The following is an 18,820-nucleotide window of genomic DNA, read 5'->3' on the forward strand; positions in this document are numbered from 1 at the left end:
AATTAGGAACATGAAACTCGTAACTTAGAACTTGAATAGGCTTTAATGTTTTTCTTGGTTCATGTCTTCGTACGATTTTGCAATATATCATGCCGTTCGATAATGGGTATATAATTTAGAAGCACTAATGTGAACTTTCATTCTATGACCGACACTTTTAACTTTATTAATATTCATATTTTTATGGATTTTTATGGTCATTGAATTGTAACAAGAAGTGTAGCCATTAAGGGAGCGTTTGTTTTCGTTTCTTTTTTTTTGTTTTTAAACAACTTTTCTGTTCCTGGGAATAAAAAAGGAATAGAAACGTGTTTGGGTGCGTTTTTGTTCCAAAATTATTTTTCTGTTCCCAGAAACACATCTGGAACAGAAACAAGAAACAAAAAAAAGTTGTTTCTTGTTTCTAAAACAAATTTTAGAAACACTTTTCTTCTTCTCTTTTTCTTTTCTTCTTCTTTTTTCTTTGGTTGGCGACGCCGTCGAGGGCCGGCGTACTCGCTGGAGCGTCGCCGGGCCACCACCAAGTTGGCTCTTGGCGGTGGCCCGGTGAGGCCGAGCCTCGCCGGCCGCTGGGCGAGGTTGGGCTCGAGCTCGCCCGGCCAAGGCGAGCTCGACCTCGCGCCGGCTAGGCGAGCTCGATCTCGCCCCCGGATCCGGCGAGGCTCGGCTGGCCACACCGCCAGGTCGGCCGCCGGCGGTGGCGGCGAGCCGGCCTCGCCGGATTTGGGCCTCGGATCTGGGCGAGCTCGAGCTCGCCCGGCCAAGGCGAGCCGTTGGCCCTCGTCGGCGGTCGCCGGCCATGGGCGCGACCAGCCAAAAGAAAAAAAAAAAAAAAAAAAAAAGAAAAAATGGAAAAATAAATAAGAAAATAAGAAAGAAAATAGAAAAATATTAAAAAATAAAAGAAATAAAAAAATTATACAAATTTACCAAACGTATTTTTGTTTATTTTTTATTCCCGAACAAGTTTACCAAATGCGTTTTTTTGTTTAAAAATTGTTAGGACAAAAACACTTTTTTCTATTTTTGTTCTCCGAAACAATTTTTAAACGAAATGTTACCAAACGCGCCAAATGTTTTAATTCACTGCTATTATTTAATTAATAATATGGGTGGAATTTGAGTAAATTCTAAAATTGATTTTGGTAAATGCCAAATTCTAAGTTATCTAAGATAAGATCTAAATTCCAAAATATAAGGAATATATTCCAACAGATAAGTTCTAGGTTCCAAATAAAATCTGTATGAAACCTTGAACTGCTTACTCTTGCTTAGTCCTTTGCAGTAGTGAGAAATCAATAAGAAGCACGCAAAGATCTATGGATTGCAAGGAAATCATGCAAAAGGAGAATAGGAGAAGGAAACAATTCTTTCCAATAAAAATTTGTTGGGTCAAATTAATCAATGGGCAAAAGTAAATGACCCACGTTACATCAGCAAAATTCTCCAAAAAAGAGCCCCTGCCCAGATCACCAAAAATATGGCTGGACTTGTTCTCGCGCCGTTACATCGGACTTGCTCTCAAGCCGTTACATGGGACCTCTTCCGACAACCAAAATATCTTTCCAAGCTTCATAGAACATCCAGGTGATGCCCGACGAGGGCATAACTTTCAAACAACTTGCGCCCCACCCTCTGTACAGCCCTAACAGACCCTCCTCCCTAATGACTTCGGCCAGTGCCGCTGCCATGTGGGGCGGACACTTCCCTTGCAGAGCTCCCACCATTAACCTCTTCCTCGCCACCTCCAGTGGGAAGCTGATGGTGCTAGCTGTAAAACCTGGCCAAGTGATAGAGAAAAGGGCAAAAAGAAAAATTGTTCAGACATGTGAACTAGTAAAAATGCTTCCAATGGTTCTACAACTCCTAAATGACAAAAAATTCTAATAAATACAGGAGAGACCACTGAAAAGGTTACACAATAAAATGCCTAGGGTAGCATTGATCAACCAGCATTGTAACTAACAAGGATTCTCACCTGCAAATGCTCCAATTAGAAGCATTTCAGGACGGCTCAAGGATTTCTTATTCCCTTTTAAACAGTAAGACTTCTTGACTGTCTCATAGATAAAGTAGTAACTTGTACTGTATGGAAGCATTCCAATTAGCGTGGGTGCAATGCCAGCATAAAATGCCCCAATTCCACCATCTTGATAGATCTTACTTAAGGCAACCCTTAAGCTAGGGTAGATGTCTGGACTGATAGTCAACCGATCCTACAAGAGAATAAGGACAATATCAGTTTTGAAAAGCTCATATGGCATCTTGATACCATGTGAATTAAGAACAGATAATCATCTGCGTTCAACTCAAACAATGAGAAACAAAAGTAAGCCAAGACATTGATGCACACAGAAAGGAAGCATAAGTTGTATACCTTCAGAACTTCAAGGGGATGACATGCAAGAGTACTAGCAATGCCAGCAGCTGCACCAGCGACGGCAACTGGAGAGATCCAGGAAAGGGACAAACTAAAATTCAGACTACCTAATTGCAAGTTGGGACCCCCATCCTGCTTCCACTGTTCTTGTGCAGATGTCATCGCTCGCTTGACATACTCGAATGTTCCAAGCTCAATCGCCTGGGTGGGAACGATGCGGAGCATATTGATTGCATTGCCAGCCCAAAGTCCTTGCCATCCCTGCTGCTCCATGACCTCAAGGAAACTACCAGCAATATGTTTTGATCCAACGCCAACTATCATTCTTGTTCTGTAAATTACAAGTGACAACTGAGCTCATATATTTTGAAGATTTTCATAAGAGAAATCTTAAGGCGGCCAGAGACAATACTTTCAACACCATAGCTGCCAAGGTTGGGTAGGAATACAACCATCACTTGGTTGCTTACCAAAAGAGAGTTTCAGAGTACAGAGGACCGAAAGTCAGTGGATTAAAAGGGTGGAGTTGGATTATAAAGTTGGTTTTTGCAAATTGAAGTCACAAGAGTACTGAAATTAATAATTATCACAGATTCTCCTGGACAGACATGTCCTCCATAAAGTTAAACCATGAGATGAGAATAATAGATTGTAAGCGCAGTAAATTAGTAATCCCGAAAACACCTCAACTGAAAACTTTACATGTATTGGGGGCCTATGGAACAAGATTTACAAGATAAGAATTGAAGAAAGCTATCATACAGAATACTTTCTTTGTCTACAAAATAGTTAGGCGTGACTGGATAGCATTTGAAATTTCATATTGTGAGAAAAATGCAAATAACATGCTCGATGACAATAGAACCATTTGAACCTGATTGTCTCTAGAGGAGCAAGGACAGCCTTGGTCATGGCTCCAGCCAAAGCCCCACTAAGAAACTCACCAACTTCTCTAGTCCTGAAGAAATCCTGCATTTACACAGAATGGATGATGAACTTAAAAATTCGATTCTGGAGAATTGGCAATATGACCTTTGCAATTGGTAAGACGCAAATAATACAAGACTACAGGAAAGTAGCATCTACAGATGCTCATGTAAATAGAGGGAATGTGACCAAGAAATTCCGACGGAGAAATCCAAGAGTTCAAGCAGCATAATAAGATAACTTTAACCCTCACATAAGGATTCTTTTTACAACACAAAACAAAGATGGCACATATAGTCTAGATTTTAAATGACAGACTTTTAGCTTGATTTGTAATTTGCTTTTCCAGATCCAGAATACTAATGTAAGAACATTTTTTTTCAGTAATCTCCAACGAACCCAACAGCTATACTTCCACTGTTACTTAGCTGACTCTGGTTTATTGCAGAAAAATTTCACAACGGAATCGACTTCATAGGCTATCACCAACAACTAAAATCAGCTGGGTAGTGAAGAGCTCAAAATGGGACAACAACATATTACCACAACTCAAACCATGGGGAAGTCTATAACAACCAATCTCATTTTAGTCAAACAAAGATCATCAAAGATTCTGCTCTGGGAAAACAGTTACACGCTGTATCCAAAGTTGAATATTTGTGCTCAGCCAATTGCCAATTTGTTCAGTAGCCAACCTTTATAGAGCAGATTTCAGAGGAGAACAAAACAGATTATACCACGAATCAGCCAAACACATAAAAAAGCGGAGTGCCATGGAATCCAGACTATAAAAGTGGCTCCTGCTTTCCTAAAAAGTTCATCTACAAGCTCAGTAAATCATGGGTTAACTCCTTATTCACTTAAAAGGCAGTTCTTGGAAAGAGAATATCCCGTGTTCCTCCATAATCGAACACTTCTTGAAGACTAAAAGTCCAGAGCGCAAAAGGGAAAATAACTACCCAGGAAAAAAAAAAAAAAAAAAAAGCATTCTACTTACTTTGAGAACGAGCTTAACGTCGGGAACTTGAAACCGGAGCTCAAAAGGAGGAGGGTCCTTGTCAAGGTCGATCATCTCCTTGGGAAGCATCAACACTCCATAGACGTCGCCAAAGCCCGCATTGACCCCGCCATAAGTCTTCTTCTGCGACTGTGATTCCATGCCCAGATTAAATTCTTTTCCTTTATCGAAGCTCTTATCAGTATCAAGCCAACTTTACATCTAAAGCTTTTGCAGGAAGAGAGAATATGCGAGTTGTTCTCTTTTTAACGATATTGTTTCTGGGTTCTCTTCCTTTTTTAAAGATGCAGATGACAAGTGTGGAGATATTCACAGACCCATATGAAGCAAAGCACAAAAAGCGTGAGGAAATTGAGGACAAAGAGGACAAAAGATCGGGAGGAATGAGATTGACGTGCCTGGGAAGGAGACTTGGGGTTCATTGGACGGGGTTGAGGAGCACAGATATTTCTCTTCCTCTCGTTTTATCGCTTCCCTGTCGTGCGATGATGGGCACAGTTTGATAATTCAGCGACAAAAGATTACTACTTCTCTGAGGAATCGGTCGGTGCCTCCTGGTTCATCATTTTGGGTGAGAGGGAGCTCATAGTTGATGGGTTCTTCCCCCTTCTTCTTTTCACCTTTTCCGCCTTTTCGGGGAAAATCGAGCGTGAACAGAGTGATTTCAGGGGGGGCATTCATCTGCCTCCTGTCTGGGAGACTTTTAGGGTTTTACTTGGGACGTTGTCAATTTTGGGAGGTCTTCAGATTCGTTGGCAAAAGAGCGCAAGTGGGTTCCATGTCACTGTGCTTACCCATTACATTTACTAGGACTTTAAGAGGCCCCGTGGATGTGTCTGGTAAAGTTTCTGATATATATATATATATTTTCCCAGAACAGAAAATGTACATAGATTTATTTGGTAATATTAATTAATTTTGTCGTTTTCCGAAATCGCTGAATGGTTAGGAAATAGATTTAATATGAAAACACAAATAGAAAAAATTAATTCTTTATTTCCGAGAATAAATGAGAAATAAGGTAATTTTAGAATAACGAGCTCAATGAAACACAATACTTGTCTTTATACAATCGACATAAAGTTCGATATCTTTGACTCGATCCGAGTCCCAATTTTTTGGAATAAAAAATAAAATAAAAACAAAAAAAATCTAAAATCCCAAATTAGTATACCAATCAACTGTCATATATAATTTAATTTAATTAAAATTGAACAAAAACTAATAGAGGGTAAATTTGTCACAAATATACTAGTTTGGGATAAATTTGTTAAAGGTATACCGGTTTGGGGTTTTTGGTGGTAAAAAAAATAGTTTGGGGTAAATTTGTCACAAATATACTAGTTTAGGATTTTTTAGGGTATTAACCTTAGGAATAATTTTGTCTAAAATTTACAATTGTGTACAAATGCATGGAGTCCCCAGATTGAATTGGAATTCTTCCGTTTGCTTCTTCCTTTGCCTACTACTTAAGCGAATTGCTCTTGCCCACTCCTTGCTAAATCTTTGCTTGCCACTCTCCCCCCCTCTCTCTCTTCAATGAAGGTGTTCTCTCCCTCTTATCCATTGTAATTTGTTTTTAATTCATTTTAAAACCTATTGAATGAGCGTTATGAGATCTTTTGCAACCATTTTGCATTATGCTTGAAGTGTTTGCATATATGTGTGAGTTGCGTTAGAGAAATTCCACATTAGATAATTAGTGTGATGTTGAGCAGTAATATATCCTATTTAGACCAAAATAACCTCCCTAGTGAAGGTATCAGACTTCTGTTGCATACTCCCAACAAATGCTGTTAGAGTTGATAGTTGATTGATGGCCCACCCTAATGTATATCAATGTTTGATGAATATCTCAAGGAGGGATTTGGTTACCAACATGATTTTTGGGCAGGTGGGCATTGTGGTGTAACAACGTGAGTTTAATCTAATGACAGACTTGATGGTTCAGTTTGGAAAAAAAATATCAAGGATGAAATTGCGTGTTGGAGATTCAAGTAAATATAAGTTAATGCAAAATGATACTTGAATTAAGGGGGAGCAAACCAAACATTGGAGTTCACACATGAATGAGAGATACTCACGAATTCCACATCGGAGAATTGATGTGGCGTTGAGTAGTTGATATATCCTAGTTGGCTCATAACTCATTAGTTTAAATTTTTGAATGAAGGTGGGTCTAGTTGGATATATTGATGGGTTCGGATTTAGGCTAACTTTTGGTGATCTTCCTAGTAAAGGTATCTGACTTTTTTTGTGCACTCCCCATATAAAAGTTGTGCTGAAAACTTTGGGAGCCACCACGACAATGCCATTGTGACTATGGATGTGTGTGTGTGTGTGTGTGTGTGTGTGTGTGTGTGTGTGAGAGAGAGAGAGAGAGAGAGAGAGAGAGAGAGAGAGAGAGAGAGGGCTCGCCCTTTGCTTTAGCAGCAAGCAAAGGAAGAAACAAATGGAACAACCCTAATTCCAATTCAATTTGGGGATTTCATGCATTTTTTACCCAATTGCAAGTTTTGGACAAAATTATCCCTATTTTAGTCACCGGAAAAAAAGTCAACCGTTTAAGACTTGGCTGGCTGGTGAGTTTAAGCCCTTAATTGAGACTAACTTGACCATTTTAAACTTTTATTTGAGACAAGGTCTACTTCATGATGGGCAAAATAAGTATCATGGACGTAAACACAAAGCGATTTTTTTACGTGGAAAACCTCCTCGGTGTGAGGAGATAAAAAAATCACAGCACTGAGGTCCACCCAAAAATCTTTACTATCAACAAAATTTGAACTAAGGTCTTCTCTAGTAAATATTAGAGGTACATAGCACTAAAGATCTCAAGAACATTATTCTTGACAATATGCATATATTCCACAAGAGATCAATGATAAATTTGACTAAAAACGTAAGTTTTGATCAATCCACAAAAAACCTAATGTAGGGAGCTTTAAACGAAAATTAAACCGTCCAAATCTAAGAAGAGTGCACCATGAACAAGCTAACAAAATTTCAGCTCAATCTCATCGGAATCGACCTCTGGTGTCAGCTTGATATAAATTAGACTGATTCCCAAATCCTATATTTTCTTCTTTCTCTTTTTTTCTTATTACCGCGTCTCTGAAAATTTCTTTGCATCTACCACTTAAAACATAGTGAGAAACCCTATTTATGTATGTGACTTATCATATGAGCTCATACCTTTTTGGACTTACTATTCATTGGGCTTCCTCCACATGAGAGTGGACCAAATTAACAAATCTCCCCCTCATGACGATGTGGAGGGATTCATCATCCCTATTATTAGTCGGTAATGTTCAAGCTTCTCCTTTGGTAGAGTCTTCGTCATCATATCGGAACTATTATGGTCTATATGAATTTTCTCAAGTTTTAATAGCTTTTCATCTAGAACATCTCTTATCCAATGATATCTAACATCAATATGTTTCGATCTAGAATGAAAAAATAAATCCTAACCAAGATGAATCTTGTTTTGATTGTCACAAAATAACGCATACCTTTTTTGCTTGAACTTGAGTTATTCCAAGAATTTCTTTAGCCATAGCATCTCTTTACTAACTTTAGTCGCTACAATAAATTCAACTTCTATTGTAGAAAGTGCAATACACTTCTACAACCTTGATTTCCATGACATAGCCCCATTGGTAAAATAAAAAAATAAAAAAATAAAAAAATCAAATAATCAAAAGTAGATATACAAGTATCAATATCTCCCGCCAACTAGGAATCCATGTATCAAACTAACTTAAGTTTTATGGTCCCGAAACTGTGTTTCAAACTAAAAGTTCCCTAAAAATACCTCATAATCCACTTTACTGCATTCCGGTATTCTCTATATGGATTTGACATATAACTAACAATGCCAACTGCATGTGCTAAGTCTAGACGTGCACATACTATTGCATACATCAAGCTTCCTATAGTTGAAGCATACGAAACATTTTCCATGTCTTTCTTCTATTTATAAGTCACAGGACCCTACTTTGCATTTAACTTAAAGTGGGCAGTAAGAAAAGTGCTAACAATTTTAGCCTTGTCCATATTAAATTTCTAAAGAATCTTCTTAATGTACTTCTCTTGCGACAAGAACAACTTCTTAGCATCTTTGTCTCAGGTAATTCTAATGCCAAGAATTTACTTCGTTGCTCCTAAGTCTTTCATGGCAAAAGACTTGCTCAATTATTTCTTCAACAACTCAATTCATGAAGCATTCCTGCCAACAATTAGCATATCATTAACATAAAGGAAGAGAATAATAAAGTCAACACTAGAAAATTTTTGAACAAACAAACAGTTATCCGACAAAGCCTTCTTATAGCCTTATTCCATCATAACTGACATAAACTTTTTGTATCATTGTATCGATACTTGCTTTAGACAATAGAGACTCTTTTTCAACTTGCACACATAGTCCTCTTTTCATTCACCTTGAAACTCTCTGGTTGTTCCATATATATTTCTTCCTCCAAAACACCATGTAAGAAGGTTGTCTTGACATTAATCTGCTCAATTTCCAAGCTTAGTCTAGCTACTAAGCCTAGTACCACACGAATAGAAGACATTTTCACCATCGGAGAAAATATATCGTCAAAATCAATACCCTTTCTCTGATTGAATCCCTTAACAACTAATCTAGCTTTGTATTGTGATTGTGGAGTCTGTTCATCTTGCTTCAACCTGCATACCCACTTGTTCTTTAAAACTCTTTTGCCTTCAAACAACTTCACCAATTCAAAAGTATGATTAACTTAAAGTGATTGCATTTCATCATGCATAGCATCAAGCCATTTGCTTTTGCATCCATCTTCTATTACTTTTGCATTGTACTTTAGTTCACCTGCATCAGTCAATGATACATACTCATATTCAAAATATCTGGTGAAAGGTTGTTGGTCTCTAACAAATCTCTTGATTAGAATATCTAGTGGAGCATCTAATGAAGCTTTTAGTTCATGAATCATATCATCTGTTTCAACATGTTCAGGGACATTTTTATTGTCTGGAATATTCATTTTCTATCGCTCATCATGAACCTGTGCAGGAATAATATGTGTGAGAGGAACCATATCCAAGTTAACCAAATCATCACTAATCTATGGCGTTGAAATCATCTTTAATTTCTCAATATTGTGTATTGTCTGATCTACCAGAACTGCAACATCTTTGCTTCTTACAATTTTCTTTTCAACTGGATCATAATATTTGTAGCCAAACATATCCTGTTTATAGCTAATAAATATGTACTATTGTGTTTTCACATCATATTTAGACTTCTCATCTTTGGGGATATACACGAATGCCTTGCACCCAAAGACAGACAAATAATCATAAGAAACATTTTTGCCTACCCAAATTCTATTAGAAAAATCAAACTTTAGAGGAACGCATATGGTAAGATTTAATACATGTGCAACTGTACTTAAGGTTTCACTCCCAAAGGATCCAGGTAGCTTTGACTGTGATAGTAAACATTTCACCTTTTCAACCAGTGTCCTGTTCATTCTCTTAGCTAAATCATTTAACTGAGGCATTTTGTGATGTGTCTTTTGATGTCGAATATCATATTATTTGCAATATTTATCAAAAGGGCCAATATACTCTCTCCCCCTTTATCGTTTCTAATGCATTTCAACTTTTTTCAAGTTCGTCTCTCTACTGAAGCTTGAAACTGCTTCAAAAAAAAAAAAAATCTAATACTTGATCTTTAGTTTTCAAAATATAAATCCATATTTTCCTTGAATAATTATCTATGAAAGTAACAAAATAAAGAGAACCTAAATGATTTTATTTTCATAGGACCATAAACATTAGAATGTTCTAAATCAAGTATACTTGACTTTCTTGAAGAATGGAAGCTTTTGAATGTAATTCTATTTTGTTTTCTTGTTAAATAGTAAGCACACCTCTTTAGCGCTAAACTTTTCATACTTGGAAGCTTTTTCTTGCCAATATTAACAAACTTTTCTCACTGATGTGATTGAGCCTCTTATGTCATAACTTGGCTTTTTCTTCGTTGTTTATTGCATTAATTTTTTTCTCTAGACAACTTTGCATGCATGATGTATAACGAAGAATATTTTTCACCTTCAGCCACAACTAGATAACTTTTGGTGAGCTTCCATTGACCATCACTAAAGGTGCTATAATACCCCTTATCATCCAGCTTGCGTGTGGAAATCAAATTCAAATGAATATTAGGTATATACTTAACATTATTCAATACTAACTTCATGCCATTGTTGATCTCTAGGTATATATCATCAATGTCTACAACTTCAACCAGTCCATTGTTTCCCATATTCACAAATCCAAAGTCATCTAACCTGTATGATGTAAAGAAATTTCTACAAGATGTAGCATGGATAGATATACTACTATCAATTATCCAACTGATTTCATGACATACAAGATTCACTACATCACCATCAAAGACAATTAAAAGCCTTCTTCAAGTGCAGTAACATGATTGTCATCGTTATCATTATCACATTTTTTCTCTTTACCTTTCTCTTTCTATTTCTTCTTTTTGAATTGATGGCAAAACCTTTGAATATGTATATTTAGATGGCAATAATGACATTAAACATTAGCAAATTTATTGCATTTGCTTTTGCTTTTATCTTTACTTTTGTCTCTATTTCTTAGGTCTTTAGACTTACTTCCCATTTTTTTCAATAACCATGGCATCGGAATGTGAAGAGGATGATCCCGTCTTTCTTCTCATCTCTTCATTCAAAACACTACTCTTGGTTAAATCCATGATAATCATACATTCCATGGTAAAATTAGACAAAGACGTTCGAAATGTCTCTCACGAGTCCAGCAAAGTACCAAGCAACCATAGTGCTTGTATCTCATTATCAAACTTGATTCCTATCGCAACTAACTAATTGATAATGCTTTGAAAAGAATTTAAATGATCAGTCAAGTGAGTATCATCATATATCTCAAAACTATCATATGTTTTATTAGAAATAATTTATTATTCTCAATTTTTCAAGCATATAACTATTCGAACTTATTCCACAAACTGTGTGCATGTGTTTCCTTAATAATATGATTCAAAATATTATCATGCACCCATTGCCTAATATAACCACACATTTGACGATGAAATATAGACCATTCAATATCAGTTTTATTCTCCAGTTTCTCTTAAGCAAATAGGGGTAGATAATAATCATTTACATATAAAAGATTTTCCATCTTTCTTTTCCAAATATGATAATTTGATCTATTCAGTGTAACCATTCTACTCATATTCATTTCCATTGTTGAACAACAAGGCAAAAAAAAAAAAAAAAAAATCAAGCAATAACCAAAGCTCTGATACCACTTTGATGGGAGAACAATAACAATCCAAATATATCAGATTAATGCAGCAGAATAGAATACTCTCTCCTCCTATGTAAACCTAATATGGGTTCCAAGCACGCAAACACAAATCGATTTTTTTACATGGAAACCTCCTCAGTGTGAGGAGATTAAAAATCATGGGACTGAAGTTCAACCAAAAATTTCACTATCAACAAAATTGGGTTAACAAAGTTTTTCTCTAGTAAATACTAGAGATACATAGTAGCAAAGATCTCAAGAACATCATTCTTGACTATATGCATAAATTTCACAAAAAATCTAGGATAAATCTAACAAAAAACACAACTTTTGATCGATCTACAAAAAATTGGTGTAAGGAGCTTCAAATGCAAATCAAACTGTCTAGATTCAAGAAAAGTGCGCCACGAACACGCTGACAAAATTTCAGCACAATCGGATCACGAATCGACCTTCGATACTAACTTGATGTAAATTAGAATAATCCAGAATCCCAAATTTTCTGTTTTCTCTTTTTCTTTTATTACTACGTCTTTGATAACTTCTTTGCAACTACCATTTAAAAGATAGTGAGAAATCATTTTCTCCATATGACTTATTATATATGTTCAAGCCCTTTTAGGCTTGCTATTCATTGGGTTTCCTCCACATGGGAGTGAACCTAGCTAACACTTTGGGCACTTCTTTAAGAAAATGACTCAACTTCAAGTTTTCATTTGAAATTTTCTCATTTTTAAGGCCATATTTGTGGAAAAACGTTTTTATTAATTTTCTTGTACTTAATTATATGTAAGAATGACGTGTAATTTTCAAATAATCTTTTAACATCGTTATCCTTCAAAGTTATCGATGTACATGCCCCCCCCTTTTTTTTTAATGATTGTCTAAAATCATTTATTAGTAACTATTTTGTATTATTATGTACCTATATATCATTCAAATCTTTCACAATTATCTAAATTGCAAGATGATAAGAATGCCTCCAAATGTGCACTTAATCATAAGGGTTATCAAGTTTTTCTTATTCATGAAATATGCATAATAAAGTAAAATGACCCTCTGACATGATAATATCTTGGCTAAGACATCATATGGTATTATCTGCACCAAAAACTTGCTAAGTTGTCGATATGAATAAAAGCACGTGACTAGAATATAGAGTATCATTAAGCACGCGTTCCATGTTTGATGACCACAAGGATTGTTACCAATATTAATGCATATCAATGACTGCTACTGATAAGTTGTCGATGTACGACAACATATGGTTGACGGTGGTCCACAAAAGTATTGGTTAATAAGGTCAACATATCATCAATTAAGACATCTAAAAAGGATAGAATGCACGAAGGGCCTCAAGATGTAGTTTTAAGCTTGACGTCACTAGAAAATAGAACCGCCCCGGGGGGTGTTTGTGTAGCAATTAACGCGTGATTTTAAAGGAACAACCGTTTGAAGACAAGATCATGATGTCATGAAAGTATGGGCATAAAACTCTCGGATATGAGGGAACATTGCCGCAATCGCAATATAACTACTTAGAAATGATTATCACACAACCACTACAAATACCATTATTCGTCTACTGGATAACCCAATGTGCACAAAAATAAATAAATCTACTATCTTTTAGTTATCTTTTTTAATTTCCAAACTCATGTCATCAATCAAATTTCGGTGTATTTCTTGAGTGTAGCTTTTAGATTTACGTTGTCGATTAAATCCTGGTTTGTATCTATATCCTAGGTATTGTGTCGTCGATTTAATTTCGGTATAGTATCTTTGTGTTCTCAAATTTTTTGGTCGATTAAATTCCGGCATAGTCTATTTATGTTTGATTTCGTAGAAGTGGATGTATTTCCAATTTGTCATCGATCAAATTCTGGTACGATTTATGTTTGTACAATTCATATGAAATAAAGTTATAGTTGTTTCTTGTTTACTTGTGATATTTCCTATTCGGAGTTGTCATAAAACTCGTTTCTTTTGACAAAAACCAAATAATGACTTTTGAAAAAAAAAATTCATCTTGGGAGAAATTTTGACAAAACATATGTTATAATACTTTTTGCCACGATTGGTTTTCTTATTTATTGGCAAAAGAACACTTGGAATGCCAAAACTTGGCACGGAATGACACTTAGTGCTAAAAGTTATGAAAGTGACATTTAAAAAAAAAAAATGAGACACTTGAGTGCCAAGTTCGGCCAATGTGATCGGAAATCTTATGTGACCGTTTTTTAATAATATAACTCGCCTACATGTCATATCGGAGAGCTGAGTCGGCAATAAAGAACTAAAATGACATAATTTTGTCTTTTTCTTAATTTTTAAAATATAAATATTAATTAAATTAAAACATTTATATTTAGAAAAAAAGGAAGAAGAGGTATTTTGCTTTTTTATTTTTCTTTTATTCGAAATATCTCTTTAGAACCTTTTCTTTATCTAAATGGGTTGCCGGCCCTTCCTAGCAATAGTGGGGAGGCGATGGCGAGGGCTGTTGCCTGTAATCTGCATCTTCAATTTTTTTAAATTTAATTTAATTAATATTTATATTAATTATCTAACCATATCAATAAAATGACGTCGTTTTTGCACTTGTCTAATCACATTAGTATGTAAAATGACTTCGTTTTGCACTTGTCTAGTTGGAAAATCATCATGTTAGCATTTTAGCCGAATTTTCTTGTCATTAGCACTTAACTAATCTGTTTTGCTCTGATTAGTACTTAAGTGTCACTTTATTAACTTTTAACATTTAAGTGTCCATCCGTATTAAATTTTGGCATTTCAAGGGTTCGGGCATCCTTACTTATCTAATAGCATCTATTTTATCAATTCGATAGTAGCCACTTTAACTATAAGAGATTAGCTACAATTCTTTAGTTACGAATTTTTTGAATTGATCCTCTAGGATTATTTGTTTGTCATAGAAAGGGCATCATGTTATTTGACTTTTTTAATTATCCTCTAGCATCATGCATGCACTGTTATGTTTTAGTGCCCTTTTGAAGTCGTTTTCTTTCTTCAATAAAGTAATTGTGTTAATGGGTAATTTATGGGAAAATTATCTAAAAAATCCTAAACCTATTGCATGTTTGCTAATTCAGTTCTAAAACCTTTAATTATGCAACTTTAATTCTTAACTTTTTCAAGTTTTTCCAATCTACGTGACATGATTGGCATTTACGTCAACAATTTTCTATCAAAATTGGCCAAATAGACTTAACTTGCAATATTATGAAAATATTTAGCATTTAATTGGCATAATTAAAAAGTTTATGACTGAATTAGCAATATTGCAATCAATTTAAGACTTTTTGGACAATTTTTTCAGTAATCTATTATTAACTAATTTGTATTTGCATGTAAAATATGTGCTAACATCCAAGTTAGATCACTTTAATTTTTTTTTGTTAAAATTTTGGTATCATGTCATGTAACACATTATCGATTTATTAATACTATTTATCTATAAAATATAGCAAAATGCTTTACCAAATGGTTTCACATATTCTGCATATGCTAGAATTTGGAACCTATCTTGTCACATGTTTTAGAGTTTGCTCAAGTTCTACTTGTATTATTAATCGAATTATAGCAGTGAATTATCATCTTTAATAACCATCACTTCTCACAACTTACATTGACTTATACGAAAAATATGAAATATTAATAAAGTAAAAGTCTTAATAATAAAATGGAAATTTAGATTTGTGGTTCATGATTATACACTTGCCAAGCAATACTGTATGATCATGCAAATGTATAGATCAAGAAAAACACAAAAACTTGTTTTAAGTTCTATCTACCTAGAACCTAAAGCCTACTAGCCGAAACAAGTTCTCTAATTTTTGAAACTTAGAACTTATCCTGCATACCTTGAAACCCGGAATCGGATAGATTCTCACCGGTCTGGTTTTTCAGTTTTATCCTGGAACCATGCTTATCCCTAATTGATAGCGAGTGTTGAATTGCGTTCTCATAAACTATAGAGTATTTGAAATATAATAGATAGAAGGTTTTATCATAAGAGTTATCAATAATTATGCCCTTAATTATATTTACTTATGATATATGATCATCCATAACACATAACCCTCTAAATAAATATCATTTTCGTTCTGTAGACTTTCCGCAATAATGCATAGACATTTTCTAGTAAGTTGCTAATAGTAGCTTTTTATTTTCTAATATTCATCTATTTGTCAAGCATGGAATATAATTTTTTGGGATGATGGATAGAAATTTTATTAATCCACAAATAACATTTATTTATCAAACATAGGCTACCATGTTACTATATATATATATGCATTGTTTAACTTTTAGCGAGCATCCTATTTATATGATTCATTTGTTAAATATTGACTGTAACGTTATATTATACGGTCACGATATCACATGCCTTTCAAGTTGACATCACTAACTTATGGGGTTCATGACGGGAAAACAAACCCGATCATTTATGTGGGGACAGGGGAGTTGATGGTTTGCTATGAGGAGGTTGTAAGTACATTTTGCGAGAATCAAAAAACAAACTTGAGGTGATGCAAGTGTAGGCAGAAGGGTGAAAATGGAATCAGTCGCATGGAGGGCCGTTGCCTCGATGAGAACGTGTGAATCCTCGAAAGGGAAGTGGGACAAATGGCCCCAAGAAGAATACACTATCGATGGTCCCTCTTCTCTTGAGAAGAGGGACCATCCCATTCGTGTTCTTCCGCGTGGACGGTGAAGGCAAGGAAGGCTTTTGCAGTGGCAGACAAAATCGGAATTGACCAAAGAGGCTCGCCCGTTGCTTTCCCTCCAAAAGTTGAAGATGCCATTGCCACCTCCCCACTTGACGTTTGCCTTTTTCGGTACGCCTCTTTGTAGGAAGTAACGTTGCAGGAGCCTAAAGATATTCGTACCCGTGATTTTGACGTTCGTCGTTCCTTAGCCCATGGTATACGTTCACGACTCGAAGGCGATGATTTTCCATCCCCCAATCCGACACATGTGGGAATGTGCTGCACTGGATTTCCTGCAGAGAGCAATGGCCTGACATGTGACTGGGCTAGTGGAAGCCCATCACTGTTCCTCAGTTTTTTCGACTGCGGGGCTTATATACATCACGTGAGTGATGATGGCCTTTAGCCAGGAGCAGAGATTCATCGCTCCTCTTTCCTTGTCCATAGCTGCTGGATCCGTCCGGTTCCGCCCCCAATGATTTCTCTCGCTTCTTTTTTTTTTTTGTTTTCTTCTTTTTAATTCGGTGGAACGTATATTGAATTGTAGTCCTTCTACGCAGTAGCTTATAGAGAAGTCATATTGGAATCTTGTGTACATACTGATGGTTTCAATGCAAGTTGATTTCATAGAGACGATGTCAAGGGGATTATACCCCAAACGGACGATGAACTATAAAAGAATGCTGTACATTCTACAGCAAAATAAATAAAAAGGTTTAAAAAAGAAGAAGATTAGATTGATAGGAGGACCATCAATCACTTTATATCTACGGTAGTTAACAAGGTAATGAGGACCATAAAATTTTGATATTTGGTCCCTTTGAATCAATAACTCAATGAAAGGGAGTCGTGTGAAAACGCAACCCGACGATCAAGCCAATCGGTCAAGAAAATTCGATTTGGTTTTGCTATGAGGTCTTAGATCCAAAACTGAATTATGATTGCTTGTAGTCTAAAAATGGTCTTTATGGCGATGACGTCGTCGAGCCATTTGGACGGTGTTAATTTAATCTGGTTCTCTGCTACAATGGGGAGTTATCTAGAAGTAGTATCGGTTCAAGAGACTTTCAGTTTCAGGTTAAGCTAAACACTAATGGACAGCTCTGGCTTTCAAACCCTACTAGTCTAGGAATGGCCGATGGAAACGACCCATCATCGCCCACTGTTCTTGGTCAAGTTGCAGTTTATCAGATGTTACGTACAAGCACATGCATACAGTGCGAGTACTCAGATGAGATGATGGGAGGGAGAGAGATAGAGAGGTACTCGTTGCTTTGAATTGGAGGAGGTTCCTTGTATTTTTCAAATGAGGAGGGTCATGTGAACCAGATCCAAATTATTAGCAGGGGCAGAGCATAAGCCATGGGAAACCCATGAGAGGCCAAAACTAAGAATGATAAAAGAAATGTTTCTCCCTCCTCGGGAGGTGGGATTTCATCATGAGCCCTGCAATCATGGGTTGATTAACTTAATTAGCCATTTGCTTCTTCCGAAGGAATCCTCTTTTGTTTATTGAGTTGGAGAGCATAAGCTTGGAGCTCAAAGCCTTGCTTTTAATGGGAATTGTACGAATTGTCCGTCTCCATCGAAGTTTGACCGAGCAACCAGATCTCCTCTTTCCCTTGCAAATTGGGCAAGTGCCCCCTCACTTTATATCCTTAATTAACTGTTGCACCATTTTGTCTTATCTAGTTCTGACGCATAAAATAGCTCTCCACTTGGTCAAACTATCTTAAGATGCTCCACAACTATGTTTTGTCATTGTCATTGTCATTGTTTCCAGCCCAGCCCCCCCCTAATCAAACTATACAATGCAAATTGTACAATGCAAATTGTACTAATTCTCATTAGAGCCTTTCCCCTTCAAACTATTATATATATTCTTGATGATGAGGTAACCGATCAAGCCACATGGACTTAGCTCATTGTTTGCAGCATCATCTTGACAATATATGGAGATGGCATTTAATTATGTTTTTCTTCCTAAGGTACAAAGACGTACACCAGATACCTCTGCATCTCCACATTTTCTTATACAGAGAGATCTTCCTACAGCATTTTTTTAGTCCTTGAAAGATAATCATACATCGCGAAGTACGATCATATCATGTGCATCAGGGTTACTTTAAGAAGAAATGAAGTTGGTTAACTTTGGCATGATGATGATGCATTGCTCCGATGATGTCGAATATGTGAAGATGAAAGCTGAAGAAAGGGGTTGCATGTTCCCTTCGCTTCATTAGTGCAATTTAAGAAGTCAACCCCATGGGCTTCGTGGTTTATTCTAACATCATTCCATACTTTGCGATAAAAAGAAAAAGAATGGGGAGGCCACATGGGTTTCTCCAAAGCCATTTCGCTTCTAGGATTCGCTCGGCCATCCCAAACCCATTAAACAAAAGGGGTCGTGAA

General features: G+C 36.1%; 1 protein-coding gene across 1 annotated transcript; it reads right to left on the reverse strand.

Moving 5' to 3' along the window:
* Positions 1–1,351: 1,351 nt before the first annotated feature.
* On the reverse strand, positions 1,352–5,041 carry LOC104423275 (probable mitochondrial adenine nucleotide transporter BTL1). The gene is made up of 6 exons (XM_010035786.3): positions 4,724–5,041; positions 4,305–4,454; positions 3,255–3,349; positions 2,378–2,711; positions 1,979–2,216; positions 1,352–1,780 (listed from the first exon to the last, which is right to left on the reverse strand). The coding sequence occupies exons 1-6, from the start codon at positions 4,745–4,747 to the stop codon at positions 1,530–1,532; spliced, it is 1,092 nt and encodes a 363-aa protein (XP_010034088.1). The 5' UTR covers positions 4,748–5,041; the 3' UTR covers positions 1,352–1,529.
* Between the last annotated feature and the right edge of the window lie 13,779 nt (positions 5,042–18,820).

Source organism: Eucalyptus grandis, chromosome 10 (assembly GCF_016545825.1).
Source record: "Eucalyptus grandis isolate ANBG69807.140 chromosome 10, ASM1654582v1, whole genome shotgun sequence".
NCBI classification, from domain to species: domain Eukaryota; kingdom Viridiplantae; phylum Streptophyta; class Magnoliopsida; order Myrtales; family Myrtaceae; genus Eucalyptus; species Eucalyptus grandis.